The following is a 22,620-nucleotide window of genomic DNA, read 5'->3' on the forward strand; positions in this document are numbered from 1 at the left end:
CAGTCTGTGACCTGGGTGTCTGTGAACCTTGGCGATGGCCTCTGCTCTCCTCTAGACTCGGCCGGCATATATGACATTCCAAGTCAAGAAGGACGTGGTCCATGATTCCACGTGAAGTCCTAAGCACCTCCGCCAGTCATTTCCTCTCCTGTGACGTGCAGGTGCCATACCACACAGTCCCAATGAGGTTTGGGATTTCCTGGATCTTTGCTCTAAATAGGCAGAGTGGAGACCAGCCTGTTCAAGGTTCCTGAGGAAGAAAATTCCTTGTTCCTTGTTCCTTTACCAAGTGTTGGTAGACCAGGAGAGATCTGATGTGACGTGGAAGCCCAGTAACTTGATGTTGTCCACTCAAAACAGTATAGCTGGTTAAAGAAGCTATAACACTGATCTTCCTTTGAGCTCGTCCAGTATCTGGAGCATTCAATTTGTTGGTTTGGTTGAACTTTAAAAATGGCCAAAAGAAGAGAACTTAACAGTGTTTTCTTGTTCTTGTTGTGAGAAATTTAAAAGAAACTAAGGAGCTCCTACAATGTTCTACTCCCTTTGGAGAACAGCTCAAACAGCCTTTATTCAGAGTAGAAAGAGAAGTGGGAGGCTCAACCAAGCAAGAGGACAAGTACATTAAAGTCTCTAGTTTGCAAAAACAGACGCCTTACGGGTCCTCAACTAGCAGCTTGGTTAAATACTACCCGCAAAACACCAGTGTCAAGATCTACAGTGAAGAGGCGACTACAGATACTGATCTTCAGATAGATAGATACTTTATTCATCCCCCGGGTGGAGTTAAAGAGCCTCATGGCATGAGGAAGAAATTATATCCCCAGTCTGTCCGTGGAACAAGACTGTGACAGCCGTCTGTCGCTGAAGCTGCTCTTCCGTTTGGAGATGATGCTGTGTAGTGATGAATTGTCCATGTTTGATCGGTCTTGTTCATTGCCCGTCTCTCAGCTACTGTTGTCAGGCTGTCCAGCTCTGTGCCCACAACAGAGCCTGCTTTCCTCACCAGAACGACAGAGAAAAAGCAATATCTGAGATTAGCCAACAAAAGAAAGCTATTTGTATGGGCAAAAGAACACCGGCATTGGACAATTAACTTGATAAATAAATGTGTGACTTAATGGAAAGCACAAAATTGAACATCATAGGCGCCGCCGCGAGCGGCAGCCTTTGCGGCAGCTCCGTGTTATTTCACTCTTTTTGTGATTTATTGTTTTAATTGTCTGCTTCTATCTTCGGTGGTTTTCGTCCCTTTTGACAACTCCACTATGGATTACTCTCTATCCTATGGTTATGGGTTTTAACGCACAAAAATGCGATTATTCGAGGAATGAACTCCTTGCCCTGAAGAATTATCGTGCCGGCGTAATGAGGGGGCCCTGTCATGGATGCAGAGCCGGAGCTAGCTAAGCGGCTAACGGCGATATAAGTCTTCGGTACCGTCGGTAATCACGGGAAATGTGAACTCTCTACCAAATAAGACTGATGAACTGGCTGTGCTGGTGATGAACATCAAAGGGTACAGAGAGTGCAGTTTGCTGTGTTATGGAAACGGGGCTCATGTCTAGCATCTCGGACGCTAACGTGGAGCTACCCGGAACTACTTGGCTTCAGCGCTGTTAGACAGTGACACAAAAGCCTGCGGGAAGCGGAGAGGAGGCGGACTCGCTATCTATGTGAACACGAGGCGGTGTAACCCTGGGCACAAAGATTTCCATCTGCTGCAAGGACGTCGAACTTTTGGCCTAGCGCGTGACGTCATCCACTCCGCTGTTGCTAAACTACAACACAGCACCCCGAGGCCATCCTGTTAATCTGTTGATAAACAACAAAAGGATACTGCTGGAAGTGTGAATTTTCCGACGGGGATAAATAAAGTATCTATCTATCTATCTAAAATAGCCTAGGTGATCCCAAACTTTTAAACGGTAGTGTACACGGAGAAAATTACACAAAAATATATGTGAAGTTAACAAGTTGCTTTTTTTATCGGCAGGAGTCTGTCGGAACCTCTGATGACCTACGATTTGCACCGAAACCTCATGCTAGCTGCAAGTAAGACACATTTTGCTTTTATGAGCTAAAGTACTTTTACAACCTGTAAACAGAAGTCTTAGCCCTACTCCCCAATTCTATCACTGTAGCTTATTAACAGGGTCGGGTAGGGTTACTTTAACTGGATTACTTTGAATTACTTTTGGATTACTCCAATACCAAATATACTAATAAAAGACAAAAGAAACTAAATATGAATCAAATGATGACTCACAACACGTGGTAAGCTTTCTCTCCTGGCTTTGATCTCTTTGATCTACGGCAAAACTAACATAAAATACAGGGTTGGGTAGGGTTACTTTGACTGTATTACTTTCAATTACTTTTGGATTACTCTAAAAGCAAATATGCTAATAAAAGACAAAAGAAACTAAATAGGAATAAAATGATGACTCACAACACGTGGTAAGCTTTCTCTCCTGGCTTTGATCTCTTTGATCTCCGGCAAAACTAACATAAAATACAGTGTTGGGTAGGGTTACTTTAACTGGATTACTTTCAATTACTTTTGGATTACTCTAATAGCAAATATGCTAATAAAAGACAAAAGAAACTAAATAGGAATAAAATGATGACTCACAACACGTGGTAAGCTTTCTCTCCTGGCTTTGATCTATTTGATCTCCGGCAAAACTAACATAAAATACAGGGTTGGGTAGGGTTACTTTAACTGGATTACTTTCAATTACTTTTGGATTACTCTAATAGCAAATATGCTAATAAAAGACAAAAGAAACTAAATAGGAATCAAATGATGACTCACAACACGTGGTAAGCTTTCTCTCCTGGCTCCGCCCTGGTTTATTCCTGGACGCTGGCTATTTCAGCTGAAAATGAAAATCTCCATTCTGATCCCTGCTTATAATACAGTGCGCCTTATACATGGCTCAATATTAAATCGCAAGGTCTCGCAACTTACGCAACAGCCGCCGACTCGATTTTCCCCCGAACGTGGAGTAGTCCGCGGTGTATGCTGGGATTTATATACCGGCGTTTCATTGGCTAACCAATGTGTCAATCATCATTTGAATCGTTCGCTATTGGCTGAAGTTATTCGGAGCCTCGGATTGGCTAGAGGACCAAAAAAAACCCTGCAATTGGCCGAAAAAGATGTGTCAATCATCCGTTAAATCGATCGCTATTAACTGAAGTTATTCGGAGCCTCGGATAGGCTAGAAGGCCAAAACAAACCCTGCAATTGGCCGAAAAAGATGACTGAATAGCAAGCTTGCTAAACTACGCCATAAAGAAACATGTTTCATTAGTCTGTATTTGTCAACATTTTACTCTCCTGGATTTACTTCACTCACGGTTGTAAGAAGACCATGATTGCGTATCATTATTGAATGTGAGAACTTAGGTGAGCTATGCGGCTTTATATTTTCCCGGTATCTTTTTTAGAACGATCTTGATGTTACTGTGATGAGTTGAGTGAATTCAACTCAATTCCAAGTGTTTATTGTCATATGCACAGTAAAGTTGCGAGCGAAAAAGAAAATAGAAACTAAGGAATGGTTGGCATTTCTTGAATCCCAAGACTTTAACCTTCCGAATGATATTTGGAACGATGCATTTGAGTGACATCGTACGGACACCGCATCCGCACGTGTCTACGACACGTATTTGCTTCTTTGCAAGCTTTCGGAATGTTAAGGGGGTAATAAGTTGGACTGAATCATCTGACTGTTTTGTCGACGTTCCCATTGTAGCGCCTTATAATCCGGTGCGCCTTATCTATGGAAGATATAGGACCAAAAACTATTTTTTGGGGGTGCGCCCTATAGTGCGGAAAATACGGTAGTTTGATCTGTCGTTCATTCGTCGACTTAGGTCTTTCTTTTGTTCGTCAAGTTCGGTCGTTTCTTCTTCATTTTCGGTCTTTCTTTCGTTCATTCGTTGGTCAATTTCAGTTGTTAGTCTGTTTTTTCAACTGTTTGTTCGACAAGTGTGTTTGTTCCTCGAGTTTGTTCGTCTCATTCTTTCGTGAAGTTCGGTCTTTCGTTAAGTTTGGTTTTCCATTTGTTCGTCCGACAAGTTCGGTCTTTCTTTCGTTATTCGTGTTCGGTCTTTCGTTTGTTCGTTTGGCAAGTTCCATTTGTCTTTCGTCTGTCCTAGCGTTAAAAGCTGTAGACCAGGGGTGTCAAACTCATTTGAACTCGGGGGCCGCACGATAGAACAAACATTCTCTCGGGGGCCGGACGAGTAGATTGAAGAGAAAGAAAAAGAGATAAAAAAATAAGAGAAAGAGGGAGGGAAAAGGAGAGAGGGCGGGACAAAGAAAGAAAAAGAGAGAGGGAGAGAGCATGGAAAACAAAAGATAAAAAGTCGTGAGAGAGGGGGAAAATACAGGGAGAGGAAGAAAGAAATCCAAAGAGATCTAGAAAAATAGAAGGGGAGAAAAGAGAAAAGAAAGCGCGAAGGGTAGGAAGAGAGAAAAAGAAAAGAGGGAAAAGGAAAAAAGGACGTTAGAGCAAAAGAGGTTAAAAGACACAGAGAGAGAAAGAGACATAGAGCAACAAAGGAAGAGAAAAAGAGAGACACAGAAAGTGAAAGAGACAGAGACAGAGTGGGAGAAAAGGGGTGGAAAAGAGAAAAAAGAAAGAAAGAAGGAAAGAAAGAAAGACATAGAGAATGAAGGAAAGAAAGAAAGACAGAAACAAATATAGAAATACAGAAACAAAAAAAGAAAGAAAGAAAGCAAGAAGGAAAGAAAAGGACAGAAACAAAGAAAGACAGAAACAAAAAAGAGAGAAAGAAAGAAAGAAAGAGAGAGAGAGAAATAAATACAAGTACAGTTTCTTTGTTGGAGGCACCTGGCTTTGGCAACATCAAGTTGACCTATTTCAACCTGCAGCTTGTTTTCCTCTTGCGCTTCTCTGAGTGTTGTCTCGTGGGCCGGATTCAATCCCTTAGCGGGCCTGATGTGGCCCGCGGGCCGCATGTTTGACACCTGTGCTGTAGACCATTCAAACGTTAACGGGAACGAAGTAGCCCAAAGAATTATTATTCCTCAATCTCAACGGCAGTTATACGACACACTGCTCAACGTACGGAAACGGGAGAAAAGCAACCGCTTTGCAACGCATAGGAATGAAACGCCGGCTGGAAGTTCAGCTGCGGGACAGCTGACGAGTTTAGAGAAAAGGAAATCTGAGTCAAGTTAGTCAACATCGTAAAAACGGAGTTTAATAGCAGAAGTCTTTCGTTCTCGCCGGATGTCCCACTGGGAGATGCTGAAGACAAAGGATGGTTTTGGTTTCCTTCAAACGATTCTTCCCCAGATGAATTCAAGCTTCTTTTATGGGTTGTAGTGTTATTTCTTTTGCGTTTTATAGACATCCCGCAGTTTTACACAAGTCCTTTCAGTAGCAGCTCCATTGGATGTGCCATTCAAGTTTTTCAAAAACGGTTCTGTTTGCTTTAGCGGCAGTGGCTCAGGAGGTAGAGCGCTCGTCTTGGGATCAAGGGATCCAAGTTCGAATCCCGGCTCGTCCGTGTTACATGTCCAAGTGTCCTTGGGTAAGACACTGAACCCCTAATACCCCCAATAAGAGGTTAGCGTCTTACATGGCTGCAATACAAGGCCGCTATTGGGAAATGTGGAGCACATTGTAAAGCGCTTTGAGAAGTCATTGACTTGAAAAGCGCTATATAAAAAATGCATATCATTTCATTTAGGAAGTCTGCCTGATATTGTGATCCCTGAGAGCTGATTGGCTAATAGATTACTTTCAAACCCCGGCTTTCAAGAGACTCCTGTCAGATCGTTGCGAACCGATGCTCCCAGCTCGGCAAGCCCATACTTTCCGACATTTTCCTGCCCTGTTTTTCTCTGCTCATACCCGTTTCCAACCTGTTTCCGGATCTGACTCTGCCCTGTTCTGCCTTCCTGACATCCGACCTGTTTTGACCCGCTACCTGCCTGACACCTGTTGCCGAACTTGTTTCCGAACTCGATACCGCTCTTGCTCTCCCGTCCCGGCTAACGACTAGTATTCCTGTAAATCTACGACCATTTTCACTCGACACAGAAGTGCCATTTCCGCGTCTCCAGCCACCTGCTACCCTTGTCCGTCAACCAGTGGATCTTCATTAATAAAACTGAGTAAACGAGCGCTATTGGGTCCTGTGTCTGTTTCTGGTCCGTGACATTATTTGGATTGTTTTGATGCAACTTTCCTGGTTGTTTTTTTTTTTTTTTTTAAATAATAGGGCCCAATCTTTTGGGTTGATTGGATGAATTACTTAATTCTGGGATTGTTTTAAATCAAAATGCCAAACAATTTTCAGGTTGATTGATAAAACATCAACACATTATGGGTTTTTGGACAAAATAATCGATTTATTTTGGTTTTCAATAAAATGACCCAGATTTTTATGCCAAAATGTTTTTATTATGTCATGATTACTAATGTGACTCAGCCTTGCCCGCTCATTTGACGCCAACTGCCGCGGTTTCTGATTGGCTCCCTGTCAGTATTTGAACCCAGTCCTGTCTGTCCCCTGTTGTTAGTCCGTCTGCGAACCTCAGTGAATACCAGGCAAGGCTTTTTCGACCCTGACTCGCACCTGTCCCGTTTTTACTCCCGGCTGTCGCCGGCTATGACCCGTTTTGATCCCGACCACGTCTGCTCTCCCGTCCCGACTTACGACCCGTTTTTGATCCCGACCACGTCTGCTCTCCCGTCCCGACTTACGACCCGTTTCTGACCCCGACCACGTTTTTGCTCTCCTGTCCCGGCTATCGACCTGTTATTCCCTCCTTAACACCGCCATCGCTCGCTACGGAAGATCCACCGTGTTCAGATCACAATCCGAGTACGAGAGCGACTTGCTTCGTTAAAAGAATTTCAGGTTAGGCAAAAATATTGACAAGGTAGTGCTTAGTTGTCATAATATTTTCACAAATTGTGATACACTAGCCATATTGCACACCCTATTGCCAAGTCTCTCGACAAAAACATACAAAACTAACCGAAATTTAAAGGCAGCCTGTGTAATATTTGACCACTACAAAAGTACTATAGTAAAACTACAACACAAATACCAAAGTAATACTACAAAAATATTAGAGTAATACTACAAAACACTACAATAATAAAACAGATAGGATTACAATGACACAATTACCTGATCTTAAACCAACAATAATAACAAGAAAATAGAATAAAAGGAATAAATATCCAGAATAAATATCTAATCCCAAGACCTATAAATTACCCAACATAAATATTAAAGGTGCCGACATGGTAGCATGTCATGTCCTGCACGGTTGTCATGGCGCCCAGCTGGCCCCGCCCTTTGACACCGGCTGAGACGCATTGGACTGATTGCTTGTGGAGTACTTAAACTCTCCTTTTGGGACTGCCTGTGGCCAGACCATTGCTTTACCTTGTTGAAGACCTGTTCATGCCTAGTTTGTAATTTTGATTGCCTTCGAACCCATTTTGTTTTGTTTTTGGTTCGTTTGTGTGTCGGACAAGTTTTCTTTCCTAATTAAAGTGACAGATCGTCTACGCATATGAGTTCCGACTTCCTGCTTCCTGATCCGTTTCCTGACAGTGACATATAGACAGCATTATAAATCAATGTTAAAGTGCAATTGCGTCCAATGGTCATCCTTATTCACTCAGGAAGAAAGGTGGAGAAAGTGGTGAGTAATGATGATATACTCAGTGTTCATTTGACCTGTGAAAAGTGATGGGTCCCGGGGACTCGCGTGCTCAAAAATCTATGGGTCCCAACAGAGATCTAAGGGTCCCCAAAATTTAGTCTTATCCAGGTTGAAATTGTAAATCGGCGACAAATATATAATATAAATCTATATATTCATTCAGTTTTAATCATCACACTTAATTGGTAATACAAAGCAGTTATCACTTCAAGAGTTTTCAGTTCACAACAATATTGTACATTATACAAAATAATATTGCTGAAATATAAGTCTATATATTCATGCAGTTTTAATCACTTCAGATTTTTCAGTTCATATATTCTTCGTGGTTGGCAGTCCCGCCACAGTTGTAATGGCTTCTCAAGGTAAAATTGCAGCAACAGAATTTCCATAGCTAATTTGCGGTTTTCATTGTCGTTGTGCCGATCCAATGTGCTTTTCTGAAAGTTTGGATTGCGAAATGATTTATGCAACCCAGTTTTTTTGCCACGCTGGGTGCACGCATCACAGAACATGTAGCCTCCATTATCATCCTCCTCATAGCGTAACCAGGAATCTAATTGAGTCCATTTTGGCAGAAAAGTCCTTTTCTTGCTAGGAGTATTATTTTGTTTATAATTCGTCGAATCGTCCGCTTCAAAACACGTGTTTTCCTTGCCTTCGCGATCTTCTGAAGAAATTCTCCGCCGTTTTTTCGTGCCGGTGATAGGTTGGTCGTTTTGGTTGTAACATTTCTCAGAATTCACTGTGTGAATACAACTTGTTTTTATAGTCCTAAATATAAAAACAATCTTTCACACACACACACACACACATGAAGTAACGTTTCAATAATCAGTCTAATTGCATCTTTTGTACGTTTATCAGTTTTGTACTCATTTATTTTGAAGTCGCCCGAGGTGGTTGGGGCCATTGGACAGAGCTATTAAATTTGTTTACCTTAATGCTTGTGTTTTTATTTGAGTAATTCTGCCAACATAGAGTTTATATAAGTTTTAACTTTATAGGCCGGAATTATTGCCGTTGTTACCACTTTCTGTGTTATATTTCGACTTATTACCGACACTGAAGAAATGACCAATTTTTTTGTTGATTTGCACCTAGTACCAACTGTTTTTTTCGGGGGCATACTTCTCTTTCACTCGACAACCGCCACAACAATGACGTCATCTCGAAGCAACGAGATCTCGTTTGCTGAGATCGGCGCGAGACCAAAACAACAATGGCGGATCTGCCTGACGAAAAGTTTGGAGTGCAGTAAATCTTTGTTAAAAAAAAAAAGTAATCTGGTAATAATTTGGTGTCAAAAAAGTTGCGTCCCGGGGACGCACGTTAATTGGACCCAATGCGTCCCCAGCAAAAATGATGCGTTTAGGACGCGGGCAAACCAGAACACTGTATACCGCAACACTGGAACCAGTTGAGTTATTGTTAGTTATCGTTCCTTTTTTCCTATTTTCTGTTGAAAGAATCCGACAGCCTGGACTCACGACTGAGCGAGATTCACTCCCTTACCTACAAATTACCTGAGAGGAATCGCGAGATGCTGGAGATGCTCCTCAAACACTTGCTCGTGTAGGTGCCGGCACATTTTGTCCTCCACGATCGGCAGGCTTCGTTTTTACGCTCCGTGATTTTGTGCTTTCAGTGTTTGCAGCCACAGCAAGGACAATCTCATGACTCCCTCCAACATGGCCGTCATTTTCGGACCCACACTGATGAGGGCCAAGGAGGAGACGGTGGCCGCCATGTTGGATATTAAATTCCAAAACATTGTTGTGGAGATCTTGATTGAAGAATATAACAAGGTAAGGAAGTGGCAGTGTCTGAAATAACGTCATATGATTCCAACCGGGGAATTTTTGCGTGTTAGGCGAACGTGTTAGGGATAATGGATATAATTGCACAACCGTTACGATACCAACATCAGTAGCCTAGATGGTAAGGCGCCCGCTTTGAGACTGGGAGGTCGGTGGTTCGCGTCCCGGCCGAGTCATTCCTAAGACTTAAAAAGTGGTCGGCGGCGCCCTCTGTTGGCTGCGGCTGCATCGGCTCGCTACAACGGGTCAGGTGCAATCGACATTTCGTTCTGTGTACATTGTTACACAGAATGACAATACAAGGAAATTATTATTATTATATTATTATTATCACGACAACCCTGTATGTAACATCCCACATGCCGACATTTCTTGTGTAAATACCATGTAAATTATAACTATAGCCTTATCCCCCTTGTCTTATAACATTATCTTCTCTGTTCCTTTATCTTCTTGCTCATACCGCACTATGAATGTGTAAAACTGGAGTGTCATGCCCAATTTCGTTGTCACAATATGTTAGCCCATTTGTAGCAATGACAATAAAGGTATATTCTATTCTATTCTATTCTATATAAAACCAAAGAAAAAGGAACAGACTTGCTGTGAAGATTTACATGAGAGGAGCACTTTTCTTCCTTTTTCGGTGTTTTTTGTCTACTTTTTTTAAAAATTCCTTTCAAAAGAATCTCATTGTGTTTATTTTTTCCGAGCTGTTCCTTTTTTCTTTTTGTTCTCTATTGACTTTTTTCCTGCATTTCTTTCTTTTCTTTTTTTCTGGCTTTTTTCAAAAAATTTTCCTTCTTTTTTTTCTCTTCCTTTTGTTTCTTTTTTTTCTCAGCTTTTCACTACTTTTTCATTTTTGGTATTTTTTTCTTTTTTGTTCTATTCCCCCCTTCCTTTAAGTCATTTTATGCGTAATTTTACTTAATATTTGGTCATGTTGGGATTAAAGAAGCAAAAACAACCCGAAGAGCCGTTTAGGACCCGAAAGAGCCGCTTCCTTTTAGTGAGCCGAGCCGAAGAAGCCGGTTCTCGACAAACTCTACTAACTTTACTCAACTTCGTCAGGGGAACCCGTGTATTTTGACCTTCATGCACTGTAACTTTGACTTAAGTCGCTTCTTAATTAGTCATTTTGAGCCCTGATTTTTGTGCGCTGGCTAGATTTTCTTGTGCGCTGAGAATGTGCGAGCAGTGCGCAATTGCTTAGAGGGAACACTGGTCCCAACAGAGATCTAAAATCTAGTGTTATCGAGGTTGAAATTGTAAATCGGTGACAAATATATAATATAAATCTATATATTCATTCAGTTTTATTCATCAAATTATGAATTCATTTTTTGCATCAAATTATTGTTGGTAATATACCGATAAAAGGGATAACCTAAAACCTGTCTTTTTTTTCATTTTCTCCTTTTATACTTCCTTTTTTTCTTAATTTCTTTATACAGCATAATTCGTAATATCAATCATCAAAGCAAGTGAGCCGTTTGAGAGCCGGCTCTCTTGAATGAGTTGAGCCGAAAAAGACGGTTCTCTAAAAAGAGACGGACTTTTCACTACACAACTGGAGATCGGTGTGCGAAAACTTGAACCGCGAGACCAAAACAACAATGTCGGATCTGCCTGACGAATAGTTTGGAGTGCGGTAAATCTTTGTTAAAAAATGATAATGACAATTTCGTGTCAAAAAGTTGCGTCCCGGGGACGCACGTTGATTTGACACGATGCGTCCCCGGCAAAAATGATGCGGGAGAACACTGACTCCCCTAAACTTTTTTAGCGAATGGAAAACCGTCTCACCATCGTTTTGCTGTGCTCCCAGATTTTCAGTCAAAGACCCGAGGACATCAGCGTCCCGCCCGTCCCCCCGCCTCGCATCACCCCGAGGAAGCGGCAGCCCATTACCATCTCCAAGCGTCCGCCTCGCCTTCGCCCGCCCTTGAGTCAGGAGCACTTCCTCCCGCCGCGTCACATCGAGAGTAATGGCCGCCCAGATATCATCGCCGTCGTCCTCATTATTATCATTATCCCGTCGTCACTTTGTCATAATTTGGACACCTTTCCAAGAGATCTGCACCAAAACACGCTCGCCGGGCGAAAATTTGCGAACTAGCATCTTAACATGTGCTCACAGCAATAGTCGATTGGGGATAATGAATCACAGCTAGACAGATAATGTACCTTTTAACCGGTAAGAACAGAAGAAAATGAGCTGCAACACATAACGCAAATGAACTCTCCCCCCCCCCTGCTTTCCGCAATAGTCGATTGGGGATAATGGATTGTGGCAGTTCATTTGGCTGGCTACAAAACACATATTTCAGCGGCCTTAACTGGGGAAAACACTGCTCTGCGTGGATAATAGATCGCGGCCACAACTGCATTTCACAAACGTCCCTTAAGCAATATGGGATGGGGATATTACAGACTGTCCCTTTAAGGATACTATTATCCCGTGTATATAGGGGTTAATCGGGACACCCGCTATATGCGAATATTTGCGAACTAGCATTATAACATGTGCTCACAGCAATAGTCGATTAGGGATAATGAATCACAGCTACACAGATAATGTACATTTTAAGTGGTAGGAACTGAAAAAAATGAGCTGTGACACATAACACAAATTAATTCTTTCTCGGCCCTGCTCTCCGCAATAGTCGATTGGAGATAATGGATTGTGGCAGTTCATTTGGCTGGCTACAAAACACATGTTTCAGCAGCCTTAACTGGGGAAAACAACGCTCTGCCGGCCCCTGCGTGGATAATAGATCGCGGCCACAACTGTGCATTTCACAAAAGTCCCTTCAGCAATATGGGATGGGGATATTACAGACTGTCCCATTAAGGATACTATTATCCCGTGTATATAGGGGTTAATCGGGACACCCGCTATATGCGAATATTTGTGAACTAGCATCATAACATGTGCTCACAGCAATAGTCGATTGGGGATAATGAATCACAGCTACACAGATAATGTACCTTTTAAGCGGTAAGAACAGAAGAAAATGAGCTGCGACACATAACGCAAATTTACTCTCTCTCGGCCCTGCTCTCCGCAATAGTCGATTGGAGATAATGGATTGTGGCAGTTCATTTGGATGGCTACAAAACACATGTTTCAGCAGCCTTAACTGGGGAAAAACAACGCTCTGCCGGCCCCTGCTCTCAGCAATAGTCGACCGTGGATAATAGATCGCGGCCACAAATGTGCATCTCACAAAAGTCCCTTCAGCAATATGGGATGGGGATAACGGGTCGTGGTCACACGAGTGCAGTTAATTTTAGGCGTAAAGACAGTAACCGCAAAAAAAGCTGGCCGGCCCGACATCATTGCGCTTTCATAGTCCCTGCTCGAAGCGATATGTGATTGGGAATAAGGGATCGCGGCCTTATGAGTGCAGTTCACTTTGCGGGGGAAGCTGTTAATATTGAAATCAATGGTAATCGAGTTGCTAACGACAGATATTTGTGCCGTATCGTACAATTGGAAGGTTAGGGTAGAAATGTTGCCGATTGAATAAGACTGGTTTGTTTTTACACACTAGTGTCGCTATATTTAGCTACTAGAGCAGCGGAGTCAAACTCATTTGAACTCGGGGGCCACACGATAGAACAAACATTCTGTCTGGGGCCGGACGAGTAGATTAAAGAGAAAGAAAAAGAGAGATAAAGAAATGAGAAAAAGAAGGAGGGAAAAGAAGAGAGAGGGAGAGAGCGTGAGAAACAGATCAAAAAAAGTCAAGAGGGAGGGGGAAAGAAAGGGAGAGGAAGAAAGAAATCCAAAGAGAAATAGAAAGACAGAAGGAGAGAAAAGAGAAAAGAAAGCGCGAAGGGTAGGAAGAGAGAAAGAGAAAGGGAAAAAAGGGAAGTTAGAGCCAAAAGACACAGAGAGCGAAAGAGAGACACAGAGAGTGAAAGAGACAGAGTGGGAGAAAAGGGGTGAAAAAGAAAGAGAGAGAGAGAGAGAAATAAACACAAGTACAGTGTCTCTGGGGCAGCACGGCGGCGCAGTGGTTAGCGTTTGTGCGGCACAGTTCATGTCATGGGAACCTGTCGTGGGTTCAAATCCAGCTCCAGAATTCCTGTGCGGAGTTTGTATGTTCTGCCCGTGCTTGCGTGGGTTTCCTCCCACGTTACAAAAACATGCATTTCAGGTGAATTGGCCGGTCCAAATTGTCCCTAGGTGTGACTGAGCGAGTGAGTTGTCTGTCCCCGTGTGCCCTGCGATTGGCTGGCAACCAGTTCAGGGTGTCCCCTGCCCACTGCCCGGAGATGGCTGGGATGGGCTCCAGCCCCCCCCCCCGCGACCCTAATGAGGATAAGCGGTACGGCTAATGAGATGAGACAGTGTCTTTGTTCGAGGCACCTTTCTTCGGCAACATCAAGTGGACATTTCAACCTGCAGCTCGTTTTTCTCTTGCACTTCTCTGAGTGTTGTCTGGCGGGCCGGATTCAATCCCTTAGCGGGCCTGATCTGGCCCGCGGGCCGCCTGTTTCACGCCGGTGTACTAGAGTATAGCAGAGCAGGCTTAAGACAAATCTAACCCACTGCCATTTTTCCTAAATCCTTTCAGTTATCCTTAACACCTTCAATCTTTTACATTCCTGATTTATTCTCTCGGAAGTCATTTGAAGTGGAGGATTCTTACCGTGACTTGTGTCCGACTAGACGGGCAGAGCGGCGACTACGGTGCCGAAGGTGACGTCTGTCCCGGCCCCGTCCCCCTGCAGAGGACCAAATCTTCAACCTGTGCCCCGCCCGTGCCTCGGGAACCTCCTCGCAAGCAAGCGCCGCTCCACAGAGCACTTACCAGCAAGGCCGACTTCGATACCGACAAAGTAGAAAGGCCCGAGTCTTCTTCTATGGCCGACGGGGAACCGGCGCCCCCCGCTGTTCGAGTGTCTCAGCTTACAAGGAGGCAACCGCTTCAGAGGGGTACGTTGGTCGAAGCCTCGTCTCCAGTGTTCCCTCTAAGCAATTGCGCACTGCTCTCTCATTCTCGGCGCACGAGAAAATCTAGCCGGCGCACAAAAATGAGGGCTCAAAATGACTCATGAAGAAGCGACTTAAGTCAAAGTTACAGTGCATGAAGGTAAAAATACACGGGTTCCCCTGACGTTGTGTCCTAAATGCGGTATTTTGAAGTCGAGTCGAAGTAAAACGAAGTTGAGTAAAGTTAGTCGAGTTTTTCGAGAACCGGCTTCTTCGGCTCGGCTCACTAAAATGAATCGGCTCTTTCGGGTCTGAAACGGCTCTTCGGGTTGTTTTTGCTTCTTTCATCCCAACATGACCAAATATGATGTAAAATTATGCACAAAATGACTTAAAGGAAGGGGGGAATAGAACAAAAAAGAAAAACATACCAAAATGAAAAAGTAGTGGAAAGCTGAGAAGAAAAGAAACAAAAGGAAGAGAAAAAAAGAAGGAAAAATTTAGAAAAAAAGCCAGAAAAAAAGAAAAGAAAGAAATATAGGAAAAAAAGTAAATAGAGAAGAAAAAGAAAAAAGTAACAGCTTGGGAAAAAATAAACACAATGAGATTTTTTTAAAGGAATTAAAAAAAAAGTAGAAAAAAACATGCCAACATTGTACTTCCACTAAAAATGTGATTAAGTACAGTTCTCTATCTTACAACCGACTAAATAAGCCCCCAAAAATGTGAATATTATGCGACAAAATTTATCAGGAAATAAAAAGAAATGGATATCTTGTGAAAGAATTGTAAGAACAAACGACGTTTGTTCATGAGTCAATTCATTCAAAAGGGAAAAATAATTTTGCATTGCTGGAAACTCAGCAAAATGTAACGTGATTTCAAATTTTGTACATGTTTGATCATGACTTAGTTGCCACACTTGGGATTACGGTTGCTCACTGTTGTTTCAAGCGTTGCTCACCGACTTTGTGTGAACGCTCAGACCCGTAAGGAAAATGACAGGGAACATTGGTCGTCTCCAATATACGTTTTATTTTGAAATTGTGTTTGTCTGGATTTCCAGGAGATTGTGATGGCCTGAGCAGGACAGGGAGAATGCCCCCCATTTGCAGACCCCCAGTAAGACCACCCGAGCCACCCTCCAGGCAACCTTCTTTCAAGCAGCAGAACGCAGGAAGCAACGATGCATCCGCAGCATCGTAGTGAGTAGCATGGGAAAAAATGTTTTATTGTCTTACCTAAATCTTATACTTGAAATCTATGCACTGCTCCTTTAAGATAAAGCATCAAACGATAGGTAATCCTGCATTATGGGAAAAAAAAATAACCAAACTATAGAGCGCACCTGATTATAAGCAGCACCCACCACATTTTAAGAGGAAAACCGATTTTGTACATACACAAGCTGCACCTGTATATAAGCCGCAGGCGCCCACATTTAAAAAAATGTAACACAAACACAAAATTAACCCAGACCCGAATTTAAGTCCCGCGATTGTAACTGAATTTCCTTCATTAAAGTACACAGTCCAAAAATCACAGCCGGCAAAATGAACGGAAAATGATACCGGTACTTAAGGTTTGATGCAGACCGGCAGAGTCCGGGTCCCGTTGAAAGTAATCCAAGGAAAAAAGTGTATATTTCCAAAGGTAAGGGTGGGAAAAATAGATATCCACTATTGTCCGCCGTGTCCACAAACACTCACCTTTACCGGTCCCCACTTCCCGTCAGCCCGCGTTTGTTACGCCCCTTCTTTTTAATTCGCCCGTCCAAAACATCAAAATAAGTGTCCAAAATAAATACAAATAAATACATTACAAAAATATACAGTTGCAAATACATATTATACATGGGTTACACATACTTACAAAGAAAGACGGTACACCGAGAGAGTTTTCAAAGCTTTAATAATAATAACTTTCATCCCAATCGGTGCCTGTGACAGGTAGCAACACGCTCGCAACACAGTAAACAGGTGTGTTAAAAAAACATACCGTACTTGTAAAAATCAGGGTAAACCGTCCTCATCTTCCTCCTTAGAACTGAAGCCATCAAAGTCGTCTTCCTCAGTGTCGGAAAGAAACTTTGTCATATAGACGTCGTCCCACGCTCCCATCCACTCCTGATTCTGTGCCCTCCTCTCCGACCGGCTCTTCGGAACCCGTTGGTGATGGTGGATTTTTTGTTGCTGCCCCGCGCTGTCAGGATCCACTGGCAGACTTTCGCATGCGGCCAGTTTTAGTGAAAGATTTCTCGCCGCTAGTCAAGCCAAGAAGTTGCAGTCTTCCTCTGCGCATATATTCCACCGGTCTAAATCTTACCTTTTGTACTCGAGCGCCGCTGGCGGCCGTTAGAAAAATGACATAAATTGGCCGCACCACTGAATAAGCCGCAGGCTTGAACGTTTGGGGAAAAAGTAGCGGCTTATAGTTCGGAATTTACGGTATTTGTATTATTTGGAGCTGAGGTGTGCGTCGAATCTCACTATCGCCCTCTGTCATGAGGCAAGAGAATTGTGTGCCTCACTCAGACGCTAAGGACAGTAATACACATCATACTGCTCCTTCTGAATAAAAGCATAAATATTTCGGTAAAAGTAACGCCTTTCGCCTCTACCGGTTTCCTGACTACTTGAGTCAGTCAAAAGTCGAAAATACGCAATAATGGCCAATCTTTTAAGATTTAAACGGAAGAGAAGACACGAAAAGTAACTAAAAGTACCAAACATAGTAAAAGGTATTGTCAAGAATGAAAAAAAACTGAAAAGTATCAAAAGTTACCAAAATGTACTGAAAAATTATCAAAATAAAGTGAGAAAGATAGAGGGATATAAAGAGAAAGAGAGAGGAAGACAGAGAGGGGTGAGAGGGGAGAAGAGAAAAAAGAAAGAGAGAGGGAGAGAGACAGAGAGCAAGACAAAAAGAGAGTAAAGGGAGAAGAAATAGAGAAAAAGAAAGTGAGAAAAAAGAGAAAGACAACAAAAAGAAAAGAGAGTCGAGGGAGAGGGCGGAAGAGAAAAAAACAAGAAAATGGAGAAAGAGAAAGAAAGTAAAAGGTAAGGAAACAAGACAGAAAAGAAAGTTAAAAAAGAGAGAAAGATGGAGATGAGCAGAGTGAAAGAGAGAGAGAAGAAAAGGGAGAAAAAGAAAGGGAGAAAAAAGAGAAAGACAACAGAAGAAAAAGAGAGTAGAGGCAGAGGGCGGAAGAGAAAAAACAAGAAAATGGAGAAAGAGAAAGGGGGGAGAAAGAAAGTAAAAGGTAAGGAAACAAGACAGAAAAGAAAGTTAAAAAAGAGAGAAAGATGGAGATGAGCAGAGTGAAAGAGAGAGAGAAGAAAAGGGAGAAAAAGAAAGGGAGAAAAAAGAGAAAGACAACAAAAGAAAAAGAGAGAGTAGAGGCAGACGGTGGAAGAGAAAAAAAACAAGAAAATTGAGAAAGAGAAAGGGGGGAAAAAGAAAGTAAAAGGTAAGGAAACAAGACAGAAAAGAAAGTTAAAAAAAGAGAAGAAAAGGGAGAAAAAGAAAGGGAGAAAAAGAGAGAGTAGAGGCAGAGGGCGGAAGATAAAAAAACAAGAAAATGGAGAAAGAGAGAGGGGGGAGAAAGAAAGTAAAAGGTAAGGAAACAAGACAGAAAAGAAAGTTAAAAAAAGAGAGAAAGATGGAGATGAGCAAAGTGAAAGAGAGCGAGAAGAAAAGGGAGAAAAAAGAGAAAGACAACAGAAGAAAAAGAGAGAGTAGAGGCAGAGGGCGGAAGAGAAAAAAACAAGAAAATGGAGAAAGAGAAAGGGGGAGAAAGAAAGTAAAAGGTAAGGAAACAAGACAGAAAAGAAAGTTAAAAAAGAGAGAGAGATGGAGATGAGCAAAGTGAAAGAGAGAGAGAAGAAAAGGGAGAAAAAGAAAGGGAGGAAAAAGACAAAGACAACAGAAGAAAAAGAGAGAGTAGAGGCAGACAGTGAAAGAGAAAAAACAAGAAAATGGAGAAAGAGAAAGGGGGGAGAAAGAAAGTAGAAGGTAAGGAAACAAGACAGAAAAGAAAGTTAAAAAAGAGAGAAAGATGGAGATGAGCAGAGTGAAAGAGAGAGAGAAGAAAAGGGAGAAAAAGAAAGGGAGAAAAAAGAGAAAGAACAGAAGAAAAAGAGAGTAGAGGCAGAGGGCGGAAGAGAAAAAAACAAGAAAATGGAGAAAGAGAAAGGGGGAGAAAGAAAGTAAAAGGTAAGGAAACAAGACAGAAAAGAAAGTTACAAAAGAGAGAAAGATGGAGATGAGCAAAGTGAAAGAGAGAGAGAGAACAGGGAGAAAAAGAAAGGGAGAAAGAAAGAGAGCAAGAAAAATACAGAAAAAGATAGAGATAAATAAAAAGTGAGATATAATATGTAAGCTACTCTTTTCCTACCTTCTTATCCAAAATCATATATATATTTCGACTTATAATCCGAAACAAAATTCATTTTACCCACAAAAAATATCAAAAATGTAAACCCACTTTTTAAAATATTTTCAACAAATGTTTTTTTTTGTAATGATTCAATCCAAAAAAAAAAAAAGATTTCAAAATAGGATATTTTTGGGGTACTACAACTCAGTGTCTCAACAGAATTCTGTGCTCTCTTATTTGCATTGATTTAATGTACTTCGTCAATTGCGCAATACAACCAATCGATGATCTAATCGATGAGTTGTTGCAACCCTAATAACATCTAATCTGCATATTACGGATTTTCAATACTTTTTCGCTCTAATTTCTATTTTACTGTTTCGTTTTCTTCAAGTGTGGCGTCGAAAGCCAAATTTTTCGAGGACGCTTCGAGAAAAGGTACCAGGTACGTCCAAATCCCCAGAGTCAGGTTTTAAAAATACCAAAACGCGAAAAAAAAAACGCTCCTAACATCTCTCTTCTCTTCTAGCTCACCATCTTCAACAACTCAGGACAAAAAAGAGGTTCGCTACAAAATGTAATCCATTACCCAAAAAACCTCCCTTCATTTCCCATCTTGTTTTGTGTTTCTATACCTTCAGAGTTTCAGCTGAGCGAAGCGTTTGGAACGAAGCCCCGTTTGCTTGTTCAAAGAGAAGGCGATGGTAAATAGGGGCACGCAAGCCTGTCCAGTTAGCCGGCGAATGTTTCATGCTAGGGGGCTACTTTAAAAAACGTCGGGATTTATCTATTACCCGTCGACTCCGTGGTCGTACCTTAGAAAATGTTACTATCGGTCAAGAGTTGTTTACGGAAAACCGATGTTAATCTCTAAAGTTGATCGTGTTACACTGGCTTGCAAGTCCCTGAGCCGGAAAATATTGCCTCAAGTAACAAAGTCAAAAATACAGTAGAGCGAATCGCTTAAAATAGCAAGGCAGTGCATATGCGGGCTCCCAGCGTGCTCTTCGCGTCACCGTCACCGTTCAGAAATGAGGGAAGGGGGGATTGTGGCAAGGCATTTTAGCAAAATTCCACAAAGTCTTGGAATTTGTAGAATGGAATCACCCGGAAATGTGTTGACACGTCGAGCTATCTCCGACAGATCAACAAAAGCAGACGTCATTGGGTCAGTTTTTCAAGAAAAGTCAGGCAAACAAGTCAATTCATTTTTTTATTATTTCCTTTATTTGTTGTTTACATTTTGTGCCTCACATTTTATGTTTGTTGTACGGTAATCTCACTTTAACACGTATTTGTTTTATGTTCTGATGCTCTCTTGGGATTTATTAGCAAAAATATGCTATACTTTAGCAGGTCTTGGAACGGATTAGCACATTTACATTCAAAATGCGTCTCTACTTACGAAGTATTCAGGTTACGAAGCTACTCCAACAAAGAAATAAATTCGGAAATAAAGGTACTACTGTTTTTGACCCGTTTCAGGCATCAAACTTATAGGTTCTACTTCACGATCGCATGTCTCGATTGATTCTTAGAAAATATTTTCAGTTTTTAAGCTTTAAAGTCTGAAATTGTGATAATATGACAAAAAGTTCTTGCTTGGTACTGTAAATCGACAAAGGATGTGCAGTGGTACCTCTACTTATGAATTTTAGACGTTTGGGAGTAGTAGCTTCGTAACCGGAAAACTTAAGTAGGGACACATTTTGAATGTAAACGCGCTAATCTGTTCCAAACCTCGCAAAAGCGCTGTATATTTATTTTAATTCAACTTAAAAGAGCATCGGCCCATGAAACATATTAAAATTAGATTAGCTCACAATAAACTTAGAGAGGCACATGATGTAAAAAAATCAAAGAATAAAGGAAATAAGAAAAGCATTTATTTTCCAGGGCAGCACGGCGGCACAGTGGTTAGCGCTTGTGCGGCACAGTTCATGTCATGGGAACCTCCTGCGTGGGTTCAAATCCAGCTACAGACTTCCTGTGCGGAGTTTGTATGTTCTCCCCGTGCTTGCGTGGGTTTCCTCTGGGCACTCCGGTTTCCTCCCACATTCCAAAGACATGCATTTCAGGTGGATTGGCCGGTCCAAATTGTCCCTAGGTGTGAATGAGCGAATGAGTTGTCTGTCCCTGTGTGCCCTGCGATTGGCTGGCAACCAGTTCAGGGTGTCCCCTGCCCACTGCCCGGAGATGGCTGGGATGGGCTCCAGCCCCCCCGCGACCCTAATGAGGATAAGCGGTGCAGCCAATGAGATGAGATTTATTTTCCATTTTGCCTCATATTCCCCGAAAAACTGATCCAATGACGTGTGCTTTTGCCGGCTTTTGACATTTTGTCAGAAATGCTTGAGGCCAACATCATAATGAACAATCGTCTGACTTTTTACGGGTGATTCCTGTCCATAAATTCCGAGACTTCCATGTAATTTTGCCAAGATGTCTTTAATTTAGGCTGATTACATGAAAGCTGCTACCTTCTTCCCAGCCATCTTGCCAGAACCCCTCCTCCTCCTCGTCTCTAAACTCTGAAATCTGAACTGGGACGGTGACGCGAAGAGCATGCAGGGATTCACGCCTACTCACCGGTTGCCAGGTAGAACTCTGGCACTGCATACTATTACTATATTTTTGACTTTCCGCACATGTATTTCCTCATTGGGGAGGGGTCTTCTGAGATGTTCCCGCCCCCCGGCCAATCACATCGCGCAGGGGATGTCTCCTCTTCCCGATTGGTTAGCTTGTTTCACGTTTCAATTGCGGTTTTCGGCTTTATATACTAAAAAAAAAAAAAAATACTCTGGAATCTGCCTTCCGACAAGAAGGACCAAAAATTAAAACATAGTTTTACGCAATATTTCAGTTCCTGACGTTTGTATTCCAAAGCCCCGCCCACTTCCACTGATTGGTGCTCATCGATGGAGCATAAATTAGTCGTGATAGGTATTTTGTTGGCACTTTTCAAATGTTTTAAGATGGTTTTTGTTGTTTTTTTACCCACACGGGCTAAAAATTGCAGTCATTTCTCATGTTTTTGTAAAAATGAACGAATAAAAGTTCTACCTTCCACGTAGACTTGGTCTTTGTTGTATTTTTTGTTTTTCATTCACGGCAAAGCTGTAGGTGTCAAATATGCGGCCCACAGGCCAGATCAGGCCTGCCAGGGGACTGAATCCAGTAATAATGAGAGAAGCGCAAGAGAAAAGTAAGTTGCAGTTTTCAATATGTCCACTTGATGTCGCCAAATTCAGGTGCCACTCCCAAAGCAATTGTAGCTGTATTTCTCTCTCCTTTTTATCTCTGTATTTCTCTCTTCTTTTGACTTATTTCTCTTTTCTCTCACTCTTTCTTCATTCGTTGCCTCTTTCTCTGTCTTGTTCTCTCTTCTTTTTCCACCTCATTCGCTCTTTCTTTTTTATCTCATTCTCTTTTTCTCTTCTTAACAACTCTTCTGTTCCCTCTCACTGTCACTCCACTCTTTCTCTCATTTTCTCTCTTTCTACCCGCTTTCTCTCTTCTTCCCCCCCTTTTTCTTTGGTCTTTTACTCTCTCTTTCTCTCTTGCTTTCTCTTTCTTTCTTCCTCCTCTTTCTTTTCCTCTTTTTTTCTCATTGTTTCTCTCTTTAGCACCCTCTCCTTCTTTTTCTGTTTTTCTCCCTTTCTCTTTATATATATGTATATATACATATATATATATACATATGCTAGATTTGGACATGTAGATTCAGATAAGATTTATGGATTCA

The 22,620-nt window shown here is 42.0% G+C and overlaps 1 protein-coding gene across 1 annotated transcript in view; it reads left to right on the forward strand.

Moving 5' to 3' along the window:
* ophn1 (oligophrenin 1) overlaps positions 1-21,948 on the forward strand; it is a 59,791-nt gene extending 37,843 nt beyond the window's left edge. Inside the window, exons 16-24 of the mRNA XM_088321286.1 lie at positions 1,997-2,055; positions 9,199-9,304; positions 9,378-9,537; positions 11,378-11,534; positions 14,231-14,497; positions 15,561-15,699; positions 19,267-19,317; positions 19,402-19,435; positions 19,514-21,948. Coding sequence (XP_088177412.1) covers positions 1,997-2,055; positions 9,199-9,304; positions 9,378-9,537; positions 11,378-11,534; positions 14,231-14,497; positions 15,561-15,699; positions 19,267-19,317; positions 19,402-19,435; positions 19,514-19,525 — 985 coding nt within the window. The 3' untranslated portion in view covers positions 19,526-21,948. The remainder of the gene's footprint in view (positions 1-1,996; positions 2,056-9,198; positions 9,305-9,377; positions 9,538-11,377; positions 11,535-14,230; positions 14,498-15,560; positions 15,700-19,266; positions 19,318-19,401; positions 19,436-19,513) is intronic.
* Positions 21,949-22,620: the final 672 nt, after the last annotated feature.

The sequence above is a fragment of the Urocampus carinirostris genome, chromosome 17, assembly GCF_059441175.1.
Source record: "Urocampus carinirostris isolate Australia breed hairy pipefish chromosome 17, RoL_Ucar_1.0, whole genome shotgun sequence".
NCBI lineage: Eukaryota > Metazoa > Chordata > Actinopteri > Syngnathiformes > Syngnathidae > Urocampus > Urocampus carinirostris.